The 17,619-nt window shown below is 44.4% G+C and overlaps 1 protein-coding gene across 1 annotated transcript; it reads left to right on the top strand.

Annotated features, from left to right (window-relative positions):
• The first annotated feature begins 963 nt into the window (after window positions 1-963).
• On the top strand, window positions 964-4,842 carry LOC123165826 (PHD finger protein ALFIN-LIKE 3-like). Its single transcript, XM_044583559.1, has 3 exons — window positions 964-1,171; window positions 3,635-3,857; window positions 4,395-4,842. Exons 1-3 carry the CDS (start codon window positions 964-966, stop codon window positions 4,840-4,842), a joined length of 879 nt encoding a protein of 292 aa, XP_044439494.1.
• Window positions 4,843-17,619: the final 12,777 nt, after the last annotated feature.

The raw sequence follows: 17,619 nt of genomic DNA, 5'->3' as shown, positions 1-17,619 counted from the left end.
TTGTCACTACCCATTTTGCAGCACCGCCGGCGGCATGCGACGAGACATCGGCCAACGCTGGATTGGCAGTAACCATGGCTGCTAAGAGACCATCAATTACAGCACCGACCACCGGTTGCAGCACCCCGGCGAGATTCTGCATTTGCAACACTGGTGAGCGCTGCCGCGAGTGGCGAGCCCGGGGCACCCAGCATCGCGCCCCAATCCACACCACGGCTGTCTCAAGCCAACTCAATTCAGCGGTGAAGTAGACGGGCAGGGAGAGAGAAGGAGCATTCCATCGATTGAGGAAAAAGAGAGAGACAGGAGATGGTACTGTGGAGTTGTGGTCAACGCACGGTGTAGAGAAAAAAGTGTGGCAAGCCCTTCATCGGCTGGAATAAGGTTTTCGAGGGGGTTGTGGTGCGCGGGCCCGATCGAAACACGAGGCAATCGTGGGACGCGGCTGGCGCAAGCATGTTTACATACGGTAAGGTACCATTTGGTCAGAATCCAAACATATCCCTTAACCTTTTAGCAACAATTAAGTGCATACAAAATAATCGTCAAAGTTTCATGGTCAAAGGAAATAAATGCCTTTAAAAAAAGAAATGAAATTAATGAGGGAAATAAAGGAGTACCGTGTATTCTGGACTTTTGATCCGGGGACCACACGCCAGTAGCCCTAGGATTTGCATGCCAGCTATCCTGTAGTTATTTCACCAGTACTGGCACCTCGCTGGCATGGCCAAAAACATGGTAGGAAACGAAAGAAAACAAATACATCCCGCCCAGAGACTCGAAAGGAAAGTAGTAACCCGCCCGCGTCCTCCGTTCCCCAGTCTTCCACCCTCTTGACGCCGGCTCTTTATAAAGCAGCAAAGCAACAGAGTGCCCCATAGATCCAATTCCACCTTCCTCCTTCAAGAGCTCCACCTATCTCTGCCAGCCCGCCGCCGGCGAACCTAGAATGAATCTCATCCCATGGACGCATCTCGCGCCGGCTCCCCCTCCAACCCCACTCCCACCAGGCATCGTCTCACCGTTCCCGTTCATGGGCGGCCTTCACCAACCCCGCTGCCGGCACACCCTGGTGAATGGCGGTCCCGCCCGGCCGTCTCATGGACCGTGGAGAACATCTATGAGGACTTCTCTGGTCGCCGCAGCGCGCTCGTCCAAGCCCTCACCACAGGTACGCCACGGGATGCTCCTTAGTGACACGTTTTTCTCGATATATGTGACGCCTATGTGCTGATGGATCTAACGCCAGTCCCTTCTCCTCCTTGTTGCCATACACGCAGAACAGGATACATTATATGATTTATTGCGCGAGGAAGGTATGTAATATAGAGATCGAGCTGTCCCAGAAATGTTATATCCATTGCTTGTTACAAAATTGTAAATCCGGCAGACAAGAAATTCCAGATCCATTTTTTATTAAAAAATTAGTCATCAGTTCCGTGCTGTTGCACGGGATAGTGGAGTTCTGTATTGAACATGGGGAAACTTTGGCTGATAGTTTGGTCAGTTACTTTTAAACATATAAGTGTGTTTATTTTTGTATTGGACATAGGAAAAAAGCTTTAGATCCCGTATTAGGCAGAGGCTGATAGTTTCATCTGACATGAAAGTTCAGATCCATTTTTTTATTAAGAAAAACTAGTCATCAATCCCGTGTTTGCACGGCCTAGTGAAGTTCTGCACTGAAACATGGGGAAACTTAGGATGATAGTTTTGTCAGTTACTTCTAAACATATGACCTTGTTTATTTTTGTATTAGACATAGGAAAAAAAAACTTCAGATCCGGTGTTTATATTAGTATTAGGGATAGGCTGATAGTTTCATCCGACATGAAATCTCAGATCCATTTTTTATTAAGAAAAACAAGTCACCAATCCCGTGATTGCACGGGCTAGTGAAGTTATTTATTTAATTAAACTTAGACTGATAGTTTGATCAGTTGCTTTGAAACATATAATGGTCTTTATTTCTTATTAGACATAGGAAAAAGTATTGAGTTAGACAACTATGGGTATTTGTGGCTGTATTTTTTAATTAGATCCTGCTGTTCCTAAAATTTTAGATCCATTTTTAATTACAAAATTGTAAATCCGGCTGACATGAACTCTCAGATCCGTTTTTTTCATGAAGAAATACTAGTCATCAATCCACTGCTGTTGCACGGCCTAGTGAAGTTCTGTATTGAAAGTTTGAAACACAGAGGAATTTAGGCTGGTAGTCTGATCAGTTACTTTCAAACATATTTCTCCAGAAGAAAAAGGTTATTTTCAGATATACAACCATGTTTATTTCTGTATTAGACGAAGGAAAACGAGTATAGAGTTATAAACAACTCTCTGCATTAGTGGTAGTATTTTTTGCGTGCATAGACTTTTCCAATTGACTAGTGTGTGAAATCAATGCGCGTGATATATATCCTTGGTGTGCTATGCCCCGAATAACTCCAAATTGATAGAAGATGTAACATGGTAGCAATTTTATGAAGGCTGCTTGTGTACTGGTGGGCTATAGTATTGCAAATGCGAATTTCTTTGGTTGATGTATACTCCCTCCGTTCCTAAATACTTGTATTTTTAGGCATTTCAAATGACTATCACATACGGATGTATGTAGACATATTTTAGAGTGTAGATTCACTCATTTTACTCCGTATGTAGTCCTTTGTTGAAATGCTTAGAAAGACAAGTATTTAGGAACGGAGGGAGTACTTTTTTCTCCTTTTCTCCTAAAGAATATGATGGGGTTTGTTCTTAAGTTTTTATAGACATTCAACACTTGTCGCCCACAAAACCTTCAACTGTTTCTGGACTATCTTTTCTAGGACTCGATTATGCATTACTATTTACATAGAATATTCATGCAAAAGTGTTCTACAAGAGTACATGAGGACATTTATTTTCTCCTGGTCATGAAGAGTATCCATGGTTCTATTTTGAAATATTTTTAATTTTAAGTCACATATTATATACATGTATATTCATGAAAATACGTCAGATAAATGATATAGTTTTCTATTTATTTTAGTAATGATCAAATTTTTTGAAAGAAAATTGTCGGGAAATACAGACTCTAGCTATTTTCCGCCGACAACGCACAGTGTATATAAACATATATACTTGTGTGCGCACAAGCGATCTTTCTCACGATGACATAGAGAAGGCCGGCTTAATTATAAATTAGCCAAAAGTAGAGAGATTTGTATAAATTTGGCAAACATAGAGAACTGCATATTTATCACGCGTCGTAATAGGCTTAAAGTACCGCAAATTCTAAGCCTGCAGCCAGTGATATGAATCTCGCCATCACCAAGCCATATACATGGCATGGGTGCTTCATGCAAAAAATATTTAATTAATTAAAGTGTAGAAAGTACTGCCCAAATGTAAAACAAACATGCAAACTAACAATCTAATCTCCGGCTTTTTTTACAATAGAGTTGTTTGACATGTACCTACATCAAACCTGTTTGAATAATATAATGAATTTTTGTCAAATCGATGGTTTGGAGAGGTAGTTTTTCTTAAATTAAAGTAAATCTCATATGGTGCCCCCAATTACAATTAGTAAATATATGATGGCGAGGTGTGCAGATCACTGGCTGATGTAGTGGTGTGATTCATTTTCTCGCTTCAGGTAAAGAGCCAATGTGCTTGTACGGGTACGCGGACGGTAGTTGGCAGTTGACGCTGCCGGAGGAGATGGTGCCGCCAGGCCTGCCGGTGCCGACACGAGGCATCAACCGCCGGCGAGATTATGTGAACCGTTCTGACTACCTGACACTCGTCGCCCACCACTCCGACTCGTGGCTCATGGGTGTCACCTTTTTCTTGTCCACTCATCTCGACGCCAACCAAAGGTACGTTACTGCTGCTGCTGCTGCTACTACCACCACCACCACCACCACCACCACCACTACTACTTCGTTTCACAAACAGTTTTTTGATGCACTTAACATTTAGGACATTTATATGTGCAATCTACCTCTGAGAAACGTAACCAACATCTCTTTTATAAAGCATGGGCATGTAGAAGAATCTTTGAATGCAGCAAAAAGCGCAAAAACCTGTAACTTCTATCTAACAAAACAGTATGTAATTCCTATGCTTTTAAACAAGCGTATAGAAGATTCTATTTTTTGACATAATATCTTGTTTTTTCCATTGAACAAACAAGAGAGAGAATACAGCTTCAATGGAGCCGTAGTCCTGCAGAACTAATTGTTAGAGCCTCAGCATTAAATAATGGGCTATTCTTATTAGGGGCGATCTTCATCTTTAAATCATTATGTTTTAGTGCTTATATAGTTCCTCCATGCATCAAGAATGTCATGTGTTACATATTGCTTGCGAAGCCAATTGCTGATTTGATGATGTTGGTTTACTTTCTCTTTCAGGATACATTTATTTAATATGGTAAACGAGATGCGAACAGTCCATGACGAATTCTATCTCTCTTACGGTCTTCCTTGGCTATCAACATTTGCGCGATACAATGCAAACAGGGAGTCGAGCGCACCAACTCAAGAGAATGTGTCCAATCCAGACGTAGACTCTATCACACCTGCTGAAGAGAACGTGCCACCTTCTCAAGACTCGATGCATGTTTTGTCTGCTCAAAACAGGGACTCTAGGAAGCCTGCTGAAGACAAACAAAAGGATAATGAAGTTACCGACTTTTGCGGATCTTGTAATGCTCCGTATCATGCCAATGCCTTTTGGATTTGTTGTGACGAATGTGACCAGTGGTTCCATGGCAAATGTGTGAACGTAACTGCCTCTGAAGCAGAACATATCAAAGAATACAAGTGTCCTGACTGCATCCGCGAGGTGATCGGAGAGTAGGATATAATATGTGCACCATTCCTTTATTTTAGGGTATGCAGTCACCCTTTGTATGAAAAATGATTAACTAGAAAGTTAGTGAGAGAGGCATTACATTATTTTCCCATTCCGTTGGGATATATTTAAGAATTCAGTTTACAATGTCTTGAAACAGGCTTTCGCCTTGCTATATTAATATAGCAACCACCTGACAGAACTGTGATATCACTGATGGGCAAACATGACAATCAAGCCCACAAAGAGAAACAAATAAAATGCCAAAGCGATGATTTCCAGCAACCGCCGCCACACTCCTATGCCTTTGAATTCCACCACGCTCTATGCCTCTGAATTCCACCACGCTCCTATGCCTCTGAATTCCCGCGTACCAAACAACACCTTCAAGAAGGACTACGACGACAATGATGCTGCTACCCAGACAGATCCTCGGATTTCTGCCGGTACACGGAGAGGAGTGCCGAAAGGGTACACCTCACGCCCTTCAAGAAGGGAGGGGGCGCCCACAAGCGTCACCGTGTTCGTGCCGGCTGAACCGACAAAGATTTTTCCTAACCCCCGCACCGCTGGTAACTGCAGACCAAACATGGTAGTGTAGCACATTCGCAGAAGTATGCCAACGAGTAATCATCCCAACAAAGAGCGGAGAAGAGTATTTATGGATGTGTTTCTGTCTCACACACGGCCTCATAGCTCTTGTGTGAACTACTGCTTGGGCTTCTTCAAATACTACTACTGTCCTCATAACTATGTTTATTTCTTATTAGGCATAGGAAAAAATGTATTGAGTTAAACAACTAAGGGCATTTGTGGCCGTAGTTTTTAGATCCTGCTGTCCCAGACTTCTTTGATCCACTTTTAATAAAAAAAATTGTAAATCCGGCGGACATGAAATCTCAAATCCGTTTTTCATGAAGAAAAATTAGTCATCAAAATCCAGTGCTGCTGCGCGAGGTAGCGTAGTTCTGTATTGAAACAAAGGGGAATTTAGGCCAATAGTTTGATCAGTTACTTTCAAACATTTTTCTTTGGGAAAAAGGTTATTTTCAGATATACGACCGTGTTTATTTTTGTATTAGACAAATGAAAGAGTATCGAGTTATAAACAACACCATGCATTAGTGGTTGTATTTTTTGCATGCATAGACTTTTCCAATTGACAAGTGTGTGAAATCAATGCGCGTGATATATATTCTTGGTGTGCCATGCCCCAATAATTCCAGATTGATAGAAGATGTAACATTATAGCAATTTTATGAAGTCTGCATGTGTACTGGTGGGCTATATTATTGCAAATGCAAAATTCTTTGGTGGATGTACTCCCTCCATTTCAAAATATAGTGCGCCCGCGCTTCCCGAGGTCCTACTTTGACCATAAATTTAATCAACGAGACCGACTGCGGCGGGAGAAAAGATTATATAATTGAAAACTTCTTTTGAGTACGAATTCACTGGTATAACTTTTGCTCCCGCCGCAGTCGGTCTTGTTGGCTAAATTTATCGTCAAAGTTGGCCGCAGTCGGTCTTGTTCTTTCTAGCTGAAAGGTTGCTATCCAGCTACAACCACCATGTTAGTTATTGAGTTCTTTCTATTGCTAAACGAATGACTGACACGTTGTTTAATTTTCCGACCCAGGGCTTGGGGGATTGGGGGGGGGGGGGGCTCCAGGAACATTTGCACATAAATTTTTTCAGTCAAGATAGTGCATCATATCTCCAAATACTTCGAGGTCAATCTAAATGAAATTCAGAACTACGTACGACAGAATTATCTGCACGGGAAGATCATGAAACAATCTACATAAAATTCAGATTGGTTGAGCTACCTCGTGGTAGAACCGGAAAATCAATACTTACTATGTCAGGTTCTTCCCTGTCATATCTTCCGTGATCTGAACTGCCGAGTTTCAGAAGCTCATAATTATATGCCAGATCGCTCAATCCTGATGAAGAAAAATTCAACAGTTAATTGCATTAAAGTTTTCGATACAATAGTATGTTGTACAAAAATGAGTTAAATGAAGCACTACATGTTAGTATTATAAGATGTTGCCGCTGTTCATACCAGGTAGTTTGGATTACCGTCTGTAGAAAAAGAAGTCTTAATTGCCAGATTTGCTGCCACTACGAGGTACTTCTTGAAATACACAGTAAATGCCATCAGGTGTTTGCTAAGTGTAAATTCAGTCTTCTAATACTATCACACGGTGAAGGCCATAATGTGGGATCGACATAGTAAAGGCCATAAGGTGATTGCTTACTGTAATTTAATAATAAGGGCAGGTAGCGTTTAATACATATTGTTCCCTGTCAGTCTTCTGTTCCTATCACATACGCACACACATGTAATATAATCATCCATGGAGTCGTAGCAAGAAGACAAGGGAGGGTGGGATCTGGGAGGGAAACCAAACCTGTTTGGCCTCGAAGCCGAGACGGCGCACGATAGGCTGCTGCACTTCCTCGTCGTTCCAACTTCTTCGGCATATATACCTCAGACATGATCCTGTAGGCGCCTGGGATCACAAAACCACATGGACTAGTTGGCCAAGCATACCTTCTTGTCATCACATGCAGTCGAGAACAAAGACGACCTCACCTGCAGTGTCGCCAAAAGCGTGCTCCCCCCTACAAGCGCAACAAATTACTGCTACATTGAAACGTTGTCACCCTTGATCCTTGGCGGCTGCGGCGTAGAGGAACGTCTAGAGAGGTAATTCGAAGGCAGAGTTAGTGCCGTCGAGAGCGTCGCGGTGAGAGGATAGCAGGGGAGCGGCGGCCGTTGGAACCCTTGCCGGGTCCGGTGCGGGGAGAGGGACGTGCGGGGCCAACTTCAGTCAGAGAGCGAATATTCAGGATGAAAAAAACCGAGTGCGAGAGAACCCTATGTGGCGCTCTCCTCACGTGACAAGGAAGAAATGGTCGAGTCAGAATCGGGGAGATTGCTTATTTTTGTGGGATGGATGAAGTAGCGAATAGAGAATTGGAAATGTCGGTAGGAGGTGCGTAGGAGGGGATTACATGAGAGGGGAGGTCGAATGAGGAGGGCTGGAGGGGGTTGAGGGGAGATGGGTTTTATTTGGAAAAATTCGGTGGGTTGAAAATCAATGGGGAGGGTGCAAACTTCGTGGGAGCGGAGGTCAAACAGAACAAACGAAACAAGAAAAAAAAGCTATTTGTTATTCAGAAATATCTAGTTTTGTTTTGAAAGGTTATCGAGAAAAATCTTCTGTCCGTCTTTAGGAATGTGGTATCACACATATGTTGCCATGTCCAAATTTTTAATTACCTAATATTTACATGATTGATTTGAATTGACGCCTACTAAATCAAGAAGGAAAAAAAATGAAAAGGAAGGTCGGGTGAATAGATCCGGGTTTTTAGTGGGAGGGAGAAAAATGCAACATGCAGGGTGGTGAAATGTTGAGGTGAAATAAACCATGCATACCGACCTACCAACTCCCCTTTTAGGAGTGCATATTTGGAAAGTTATCGAGAAAAAAATATTTAGTCCATCTTTTAGGAAGGTGACCTTACATATATACTATTTCTAAATTCTTATTAATTACCTAATATTTACGTGATTGAATTGAATCGGCACCTGCTAAAGCAAGCATGAAAAAAATTAATCGGAAGGTCGGGTGGATTGATCCGTTTTTTTAGTGGCAGTGAGAAAAAAATCAGCATGGAGGGGTGGTGTTCACCAACTCCCCTTTTAGGAGTAGAGATTTAATAATAGAGATAATGATAGATAATAAATGTGATAGGATGTGGTATTAGCTATTTCTTATTGAGGAATATCTTATTTTGATTTGGAAGGTTATTGAGAAAAATCTTCTCTTTGTCTTTTAGGAAGGTTATCTTACATATATGGTGCGATTTCCGAATTCTTAATTAGATAATATTTACATGTTTGAATTAAATTGGCACCTGCCAAAGAAGGCACGAACAAACGAGAGGAGGATCGGGAAAATTGATTTGGTATTAAGAGGGAGTGAGAAAAACCAACATGGAGGGGGTGGTGGGCGGTGAGGCAAAAAAAAACTGTCCTACCAACACCCCTTGTAAGAGTAGAGATATTGAGAGAGCTTTGGGTTAAGGATAATGAACTCAAAATTCACGTGGTATGGTTTAACCCTTCGGCCCGATGGACCGGACCTAGCTGTTGGCACAGGTGGATTAATTGGATGGCCCAGATAAACATTAGGGTCCATTGGGGATATAACCTTTCAATGCCAAATCCTATTCGGTGCCTAAGCGCCAAATATAGGTATTTTGGTATTACATATTGGTTTATTTGGCCTTTTCTTCTTCTTTCTTTTTTTTTTCTCTGTCCCTTTTACATTTTTTTCAAAGTCACGAACTTTTTTTGTGAAAGAAATTCGTGAAACTTTTTCTTGATAGTAGATGCACCTTTCCGAATTAGATGGACTTTTTTCAAAACTAATGAACTTTTTCAAATTCAATGAACTTTTTCAAATTCGATAAACTTTTACAAGTTTGATGAACTTTTTTCAAAACCGATGAATTTTTTTGCAAACTGCATACCCTTTCGGCACTCCTCTCCGTGTACCGGACGATTTCTGCCGGTACACGGAGAGGAGTGCCGAAAGGGTACACCTGACGCCCTTCAAGAAGGGAGGCGGCGCCCACAAGCGTCACCGTGTTCGTGCCGGCTGAACCGACAAAGATTTTTCCTGACCCCCGCACCGCTGGTAACTGCAGACCAAACATGGTAGTGTAGCACATTCGCAGAAGTATGCCAACGAGTAATCGTCCCAACAAAGAGCGGAGAAGAGTATTTATGGATGTGTTTCTGTCTCACACACGGCCTCATAGCTCTTGTGTGAACTACTGCTTGGGCTTCTTCAAATACTACTACTGTCCTCATAACTATGTTTATTTCTTATTAGGCATAGGAAAAAATGTATTGAGTTAAACAACTAAGGGCATTTGTGGCCGTAGTTTTTAGATCCTGCTGTCCCAGACTTCTTTGATCCACTTTTAATAAAAAAAAATTGTAAATCCGGCGGACATGAAATCTCAAATCCGTTTTTCATGAAGAAAAATTAGTCATCAAAATCCAGTGCTGCTGCGCGAGGTAGCGTAGTTCTGTATTGAAACAAAGGGGAATTTAGGCCAATAGTTTGATCAGTTACTTTCAAACATTTTTCTTTGGGAAAAAGGTTATTTTCAGATATACGACCGTGTTTATTTTTGTATTAGACAAATGAAAGAGTATCGAGTTATAAACAACACCATGCATTAGTGGTTGTATTTTTTGCATGCATAGACTTTTCCAATTGACAAGTGTGTGAAATCAATGCGCGTGATATATATTCTTGGTGTGCCATGCCCCAATAATTCCAGATTGATAGAAGATGTAACATTATAGCAATTTTATGAAGTCTGCATGTGTACTGGTGGGCTATATTATTGCAAATGCAAAATTCTTTGGTGGATGTACTCCCTCCATTTCAAAATATAGTGCGCCCGCGCTTCCCGAGGTCCTACTTTGACCATAAATTTAATCAACGAGACCGACTGCGGCGGGAGAAAAGATTATATAATTGAAAACTTCTTTTGAGTACGAATTCACTGGTATAACTTTTGCTCCCGCCGCAGTCGGTCTTGTTGGCTAAATTTATCGTCAAAGTTGGCCGCAGTCGGTCTTGTTCTTTCTAGCTGAAAGGTTGCTATCCAGCTACAACCACCATGTTAGTTACTGAGTTCTTTCTATTGCTAAACGAATGACTGACACGTTGTTTAATTTTCCGACCCAGGGCTTGGGGGATTGGGGGGGGGGGGGGGGGGCTCCAGGAACATTTGCACATAAATTTTTTCAGTCAAGATAGTGCATCATATCTCCAAATACTTCGAGGTCAATCTAAATGAAATTCAGAACTACGTACGACAGAATTATCTGCACGGGAAGATCATGAAATAATCTACATAAAATTCAGATTGGTTGAGCTACCTCGTGGTAGAACCGGAAAATCAATACTTACTATGTCAGGTTCTTCCCTGTCATATCTTCCGTGATCTGAACTGCCGAGTTTCAGAAGCTCATAATTATATGCCAGATCGCTCAATCCTGATGAAGAAAAATTCAACAGTTAATTGCATTAAAGTTTTCGATACAATAGTATGTTGTACAAAAATGAGTTAAATGAAGCACTACATGTTAGTATTATAAGATGTTGCCGCTGTTCATACCAGGTAGTTTGGATTACCGTCTGTAGAAAAAGAAGTCTTAATTGCCAGATTTGCTGCCACTACGAGGTACTTCTTGAAATACACAGTAAATGCCATCAGGTGTTTGCTAAGTGTAAATTCAGTCTTCTAATACTATCACACGGTGAAGGCCATAATGTGGGATCGACATAGTAAAGGCCATAAGGTGATTGCTTACTGTAATTTAATAATAAGGGCAGGTAGCGTTTAATACATATTGTTCCCTGTCAGTCTTCTGTTCCTATCACATACGCACACACATGTAATATAATCATCCATGGAGTCGTAGCAAGAAGACAAGGGAGGGTGGGATCTGGGAGGGAAACCAAACCTGTTTGGCCTCGAAGCCGAGACGGCGCACGATAGGCTGCTGCACTTCCTCGTCGTTCCAACTTCTTCGGCATATATACCTCAGACATGATCCTGTAGGCGCCTGGGATCACAAAACCACATGGACTAGTTGGCCAAGCATACCTTCTTGTCATCACATGCAGTCGAGAACAAAGACGACCTCACCTGCAGTGTCGCCAAAAGCGTGCTCCCCCCTACAAGCGCAACAAATTACTGCTACATTGAAACGTTGTCACCCTTGATCCTTGGCGGCTGCGGCGTAGAGGAACGTCTAGAGAGGTAATTCGAAGGCAGAGTTAGTGCCGTCGAGAGCGTCGCGGTGAGAGGATAGCAGGGGAGCGGCGGCCGTTGGAACCCTTGCCGGGTCCGGTGCGGGGAGAGGGACGTGCGGGGCCAACTTCAGTCAGAGAGCGAATATTCAGGATGAAAAAAACCGAGTGCGAGAGAACCCTATGTGGCGCTCTCCTCACGTGACAAGGAAGAAATGGTCGAGTCAGAATCGGGGAGATTGCTTATTTTTGTGGGATGGATGAAGTAGCGAATAGAGAATTGGAAATGTCGGTAGGAGGTGCGTAGGAGGGGATTACATGAGAGGGGAGGTCGAATGAGGAGGGCTGGAGGGGGTTGAGGGGAGATGGGTTTTATTTGGAAAAATTCGGTGGGTTGAAAATCAATGGGGAGGGTGCAAACTTCGTGGGAGCGGAGGTCAAACAGAACAAACGAAACAAGAAAAAAAAGCTATTTGTTATTCAGAAATATCTAGTTTTGTTTTGAAAGGTTATCGAGAAAAATCTTCTGTCCGTCTTTAGGAATGTGGTATCACACATATGTTGCCATGTCCAAATTTTTAATTACCTAATATTTACATGATTGATTTGAATTGACGCCTACTAAATCAAGAAGGAAAAAAAATGAAAAGGAAGGTCGGGTGAATAGATCCGGGTTTTTAGTGGGAGGGAGAAAAATGCAACATGCAGGGTGGTGAAATGTTGAGGTGAAATAAACCATGCATACCGACCTACCAACTCCCCTTTTAGGAGTGCATATTTGGAAAGTTATCGAGAAAAAAATATTTAGTCCATCTTTTAGGAAGGTGACCTTACATATATACTATTTCTAAATTCTTATTAATTACCTAATATTTACGTGATTGAATTGAATCGGCACCTGCTAAAGCAAGCATGAAAAAAATTAATCGGAAGGTCGGGTGGATTGATCCGTTCTTTTAGTGGCAGTGAGAAAAAAATCAGCATGGAGGGGTGGTGTTCACCAACTCCCCTTTTAGGAGTAGAGATTTAATAATAGAGATAATGATAGATAATAAATGTGATAGGATGTGGTATTAGCTATTTCTTATTGAGGAATATCTTATTTTGATTTGGAAGGTTATTGAGAAAAATCTTCTCTTTGTCTTTTAGGAAGGTTATCTTACATATATGGTGCGATTTCCGAATTCTTAATTAGATAATATTTACATGTTTGAATTAAATTGGCACCTGCCAAAGAAGGCACGAACAAACGAGAGGAGGATCGGGAAAATTGATTTGGTATTAAGAGGGAGTGAGAAAAACCAACATGGAGGGGGTGGTGGGCGGTGAGGCAAAAAAAAAAAAACTATCCTACCAACACCCCTTGTAAGAGTAGAGATATTGAGAGAGCTTTGGGTTAAGGATAATGAACTCAAAATTCACGTGGTATGGTTTAACCCTTCGGCCCGATGGACCGGACCTAGCTGTTGGCACAGGTGGATTAACTGGATGGCCCAGATAAACATTAGGGTCCATTGGGGATATAACCTTTCAATGCCAAATCCTATTCGGTGCCTAAGCGCCAAATATAGGTATTTTGGTATTACATATTGGTTTATTTGGCCTTTTCTTCTTCTTTTTTTTTTTTCTCTGTCCCTTTTACATTTTTTTCAAAGTCACGAACTTTTTTTGTGAAAGAAATTCGTGAAACTTTTTCTTGATAGTAGATGCACCTTTCCGAATTAGATGGACTTTTTTCAAAACTAATGAACTTTTTCAAATTCAATGAACTTTTTCGAATTCGATAAACTTTTACAAGTTTGATGAACTTTTTTCAAAACCGATGAAATTTTTTGCAAACTGCATGAACTTTTTTAAAAACCGATGAACTTCTTTTCATATTCGATTATTTTTTTAATGTTGTGAACTTTTACGAAAATTCATGTACATTTTTTAATTTACATTTTTTTTCAATTGTTTTCCTTTTTTATTTTTTAAACAACAAGGCTTTTTTGACAAGTGCTCGCAAGAAAAAAAGGCTACCAAGGGGCGGTCGAGCGAGCAGCATTCAAGCAATGGGCCACGGCCCACTAGGGTGCACGCTTGAGCGCCAGGAAAGTGATCGGGCACTGAAGGCGCCAACGAGGAGGTCTCCCTTTCGACCATAGGGTCGAACCACTCACTATTAGTCATGTCATCGCAGCCGCGGCCAGCCAAGCACCTGCAATTTTCGCCGCGCCAGCGCACACACTTCAGCTTACGTCGCCGCACCGGCGACGTGTCCGTCTCGGCATCATCCATGGCACCATGTCGCACCGCCCTCCAGGCAACTCATACCGCCAATCCGGTAGCACGTCTCCGTTGTCCGTGGCACCACAGCCACAACCACGCTGGCCATTTTACTGCTAGAGTGAGCGCTCAGCAAGCCGGTGCTTGCCCTGCAACTCAAGATGTGAGACGGTGTGCTGCACGTCTGTCTTGTCATTGTCTGCGACACCATAGCTACCGCCACGCCACTGCATGCGGCTACTTGAGGCATGAGAGCATCTACAACCGGAGTCCTCAGATATCCGCCCCAAACGCCCGGGCAGCTTGCCTGGTACTGCCCAAACACAAAATTGCGACCCAACTAGACTTGTCAAATCTAGCCCAAATACCAGGGCTGAACGGGACTTCCCATATCCGGCACATATCTGGGGCGGATATGAAGATGTCCAGACATGCACGTCGCTTAGGACAGACCGCAAGGGTCCATGTGGACAAAAGAATAAACCAGTGGTCTGACGTGTGCCTCCTCAGTTCATCGGTGAGGACGCATTGGCGTCATGTGGTGCCGCTCTAGCATGCCATCTGAGGATACATGTCCGGCTACGTAAGCCGGACGGCAAAAGCCCAACCATAGACCGCCTCCATTTCTTCCCCCTCCCTCCCCTCCACCGCCGTGACATTCAATCCATCCATCAGCCGCTAACCACTAGTTACACCATGCTCACTCCCAAGCGGCGGCTTTAGCTGCTAGAGGAGATACAGGGCAAGCGCGAAGATCGGATCGCAGCCAGCCTGCCTTTGGATTCAGTGCAGCCCAAGGAGGAGGAGGTGGTGGTGGAGCCAAAGGAGGAGGACGCGGTCATAGAGGAGGAGGTGGAGGAGGAGTCAGAGGAGGCGCATCAGGCAGATCCGGCGCCTACCGGCTTCGCCATGGTCGATGCACAGAGTTCGAGGTGGCCCAGGCGGAGGAGGCAACGGAGTAGCATGCCATTCTTCACTCCCGAGGAGGAACCGGAGGTTCGCCCGGCTGCCAATGACCATAACGACAGCGACCCCGACATCAATTTCATCCACATATCTGACGAGAAGGATGAGTAGTGTAGATGGTAGTTGGTAGTACATAGATCTTGCTTTTTGCATGGTTTTGTATGAAAATGCTAATTGATGCCTACTATGATTGTTGGAGTTGTCATGTGGGGTCTGACCGGTCACTATCCACGGACGTGGCCGGGCGTGTTCGGGGCCGTTCGGCAACTCAAATTAGGTATCTGTCATTGTAGATGCTTTAACGAAGTCGGAAGTGGTGGTCGTGCTGCTGTCATGGACCGGGGGCGCCCATCCAGCTCAGGCTGGCACCGTTGCTGACACTTGCGGGAAAACGAAGTGCACATCCAGTGCCGGTCATCTCATCGGCTTGCGCCCTTCTACACTCAGTATACAGAAGAATGGTCGAACTTAGGTTTACCTATTGCCCTGTTAGACGAGGTGTAGAACGAACTCTGGCCCCTTGGATTCTAGAACACGTTCATAGGTCCAGTAACAAGTCCAGACCAGACCGGTCCATTTGAATCTTGACCATGCACAAATTATATGTTTGTCAGAAAAGATTGGTGGGGTTAGGGCATCTCCAACATTGACCCATAAATTTATTCCATCATCCATCCGCGCATAGGGGCACCAGCCCACAGATGCGGTAGCCGGCTATCCAATGTTGTCCGCATACATTTCAGCAGCCGTTTGAACTAATCGGATGAAATTCATGTAAAGACGATGGATTTTCATATAAAACTGTCGAAATTCATTATATTTGGATCAATTTTCATATAAACCAGACAAAACTCATTATATTTTTCATATAAACTGGACAAACCCTACACTAAACCTAATCTAAATGATCATCTGTGCACATTCCCCATGTCCTACCATGAGCCCTAAGAAGTGAGATGGTCCGGCGAATGCCTTCGCCTTCTCAAGTTCAGCCTCGGCGCTCTCCAACTCCGCCTCCGGAGCCCCGGGAACTACAGTTGTCCGCCCCCACATCACCACCACGTGGCTAATCGGCTCTCGATGTTCGGCGCATCAAGCGTTGCTTCGACGGGAGGGAAAGTGTCGTGGCCTTCTTGGGACCCGAGCGGCAGTGACCTACCATGCACTACTCTTTCTTGCTATCGGCGGCGTCCATGGATGTACCGGCTTCGTGCTCATGGTATCAGACTAGGCGCGACTAGGGCAGAGCGGGCGAAGTCCTCCTTGTTGTCGCTCTTGCCACACACCTCATTCACCACCTCATCGATCTCCTTTTAGGCGGCCGCCTATTCCGCCTAATGGAGGCATTACCACCAGCAGTCGCGGCTGATGTTGCGGGAGGAGCGGTAGCAGTCGAGCAGTGTCTGCTGCTCCACCGCGTCCATGTCCGGCACGATAGTCGCGCCGGCAGCGAGTAGCTCCTCCGTGCGCCGGTGCTCCTCGAGGAGGCCAAGGTTGTAGGACTGATCGGCCTCCTCCTCCTCCTCCCACAGCATGTTCGTGTAGTGCGCACAGGCCTTGCCAATGGTGAAGCCCACACGCACCGGCGAGGAGGGTGGCGCAACCTCGTCCTCCATTGGGGCGTTGTCTGCCTCCATCTGCTAGCCGACCAGCCAACCAGCAGCAATGGAGGTCCTCTCCTTCTTCTGGTCGAGGATATGGTGTCCCAGTGGGCTTCGGAGCATGAGGAGGCCATGGAGGGCGTGGTGCAGAGAGGAGAAAGTGAAGTAGGAAGATGACTGTGGCTACGGTCTGGGCTGGTGTTTATATAGCGGGCGGATGGTGTCGTGGGATTGTCACGGCAGATGTCCTAGTGTGAGGAATTAGTAGTGGAGCCATCACAACAAGATTAGCTTAAAGGGTTTAAAACGGGACAAAGGACACATGGAGTTTATACTGGTTCGGCCCTTGCGGTGAAGGTAAAGGCCTAATCCAGTTGAGGTGGTATTACTTATGTCTCGATTACCAGGGAGCGAATACGCTTGACCTAGCTTTCGATCTCTTCTTTCTTGCCCTTAACTCGCTGCCGGGTCGTCCCTTTATATAATCAGGTTGACGCCCGGTGGCTTACAGAGTCCCGGCCGGCTCATAAACTGTTGGGGATCGTAGCAGAAATTTAAAATTTTCTGCGCATCACCAAGATCAATCTATGGAGTAATCTAGCACCGAGGGGAAGGGGAGTGCATCTACATACCATTGTAGATCGCTAAGCGGAAGCGTTGCAAGAACGCGGATGAAGGAGTTGTACTCGTAGCGATTCAGATCGCGGTTGATTCCGATCTAAGCGCCGAACCACGGCGCCTCCGCGTCCAACACACGTGCAGCCCGGTGACGTCTCCCACGCCTTGATCCAGCAAGGGGAGAAGGAGAAGTTGGGGAAGACTCCGTCCAGCAGCAGCACGACGGCGTGGTGGTCGTGGAGGAGCGCGGAACTCCAGCAGGGCTTCGCCAAGCACTACCAGAGACGAGGAGGGAGAGAGGTATGGCTGCGCCTGGGAGAGAATAACTCGTATATTGGGCAGCCCCTAGACCTCAACTATATATAGGGGGAGGGCAGGGGGCTGCGCCCCCTCTAGGGTTCCCACCCCAAGGGGTGCGGCAGCCCCAGATCCCATCTAGGGTGGCGGCCAAAGGGGGAGAGGGGGAGGCGCAC

This window comes from Triticum aestivum, chromosome 7D (assembly GCF_018294505.1).
Source record: "Triticum aestivum cultivar Chinese Spring chromosome 7D, IWGSC CS RefSeq v2.1, whole genome shotgun sequence".
NCBI classification, from domain to species: Eukaryota; Viridiplantae; Streptophyta; class Magnoliopsida; order Poales; family Poaceae; genus Triticum; species Triticum aestivum.
This window is presented reverse-complemented; position numbering and strand designations above follow the sequence as displayed.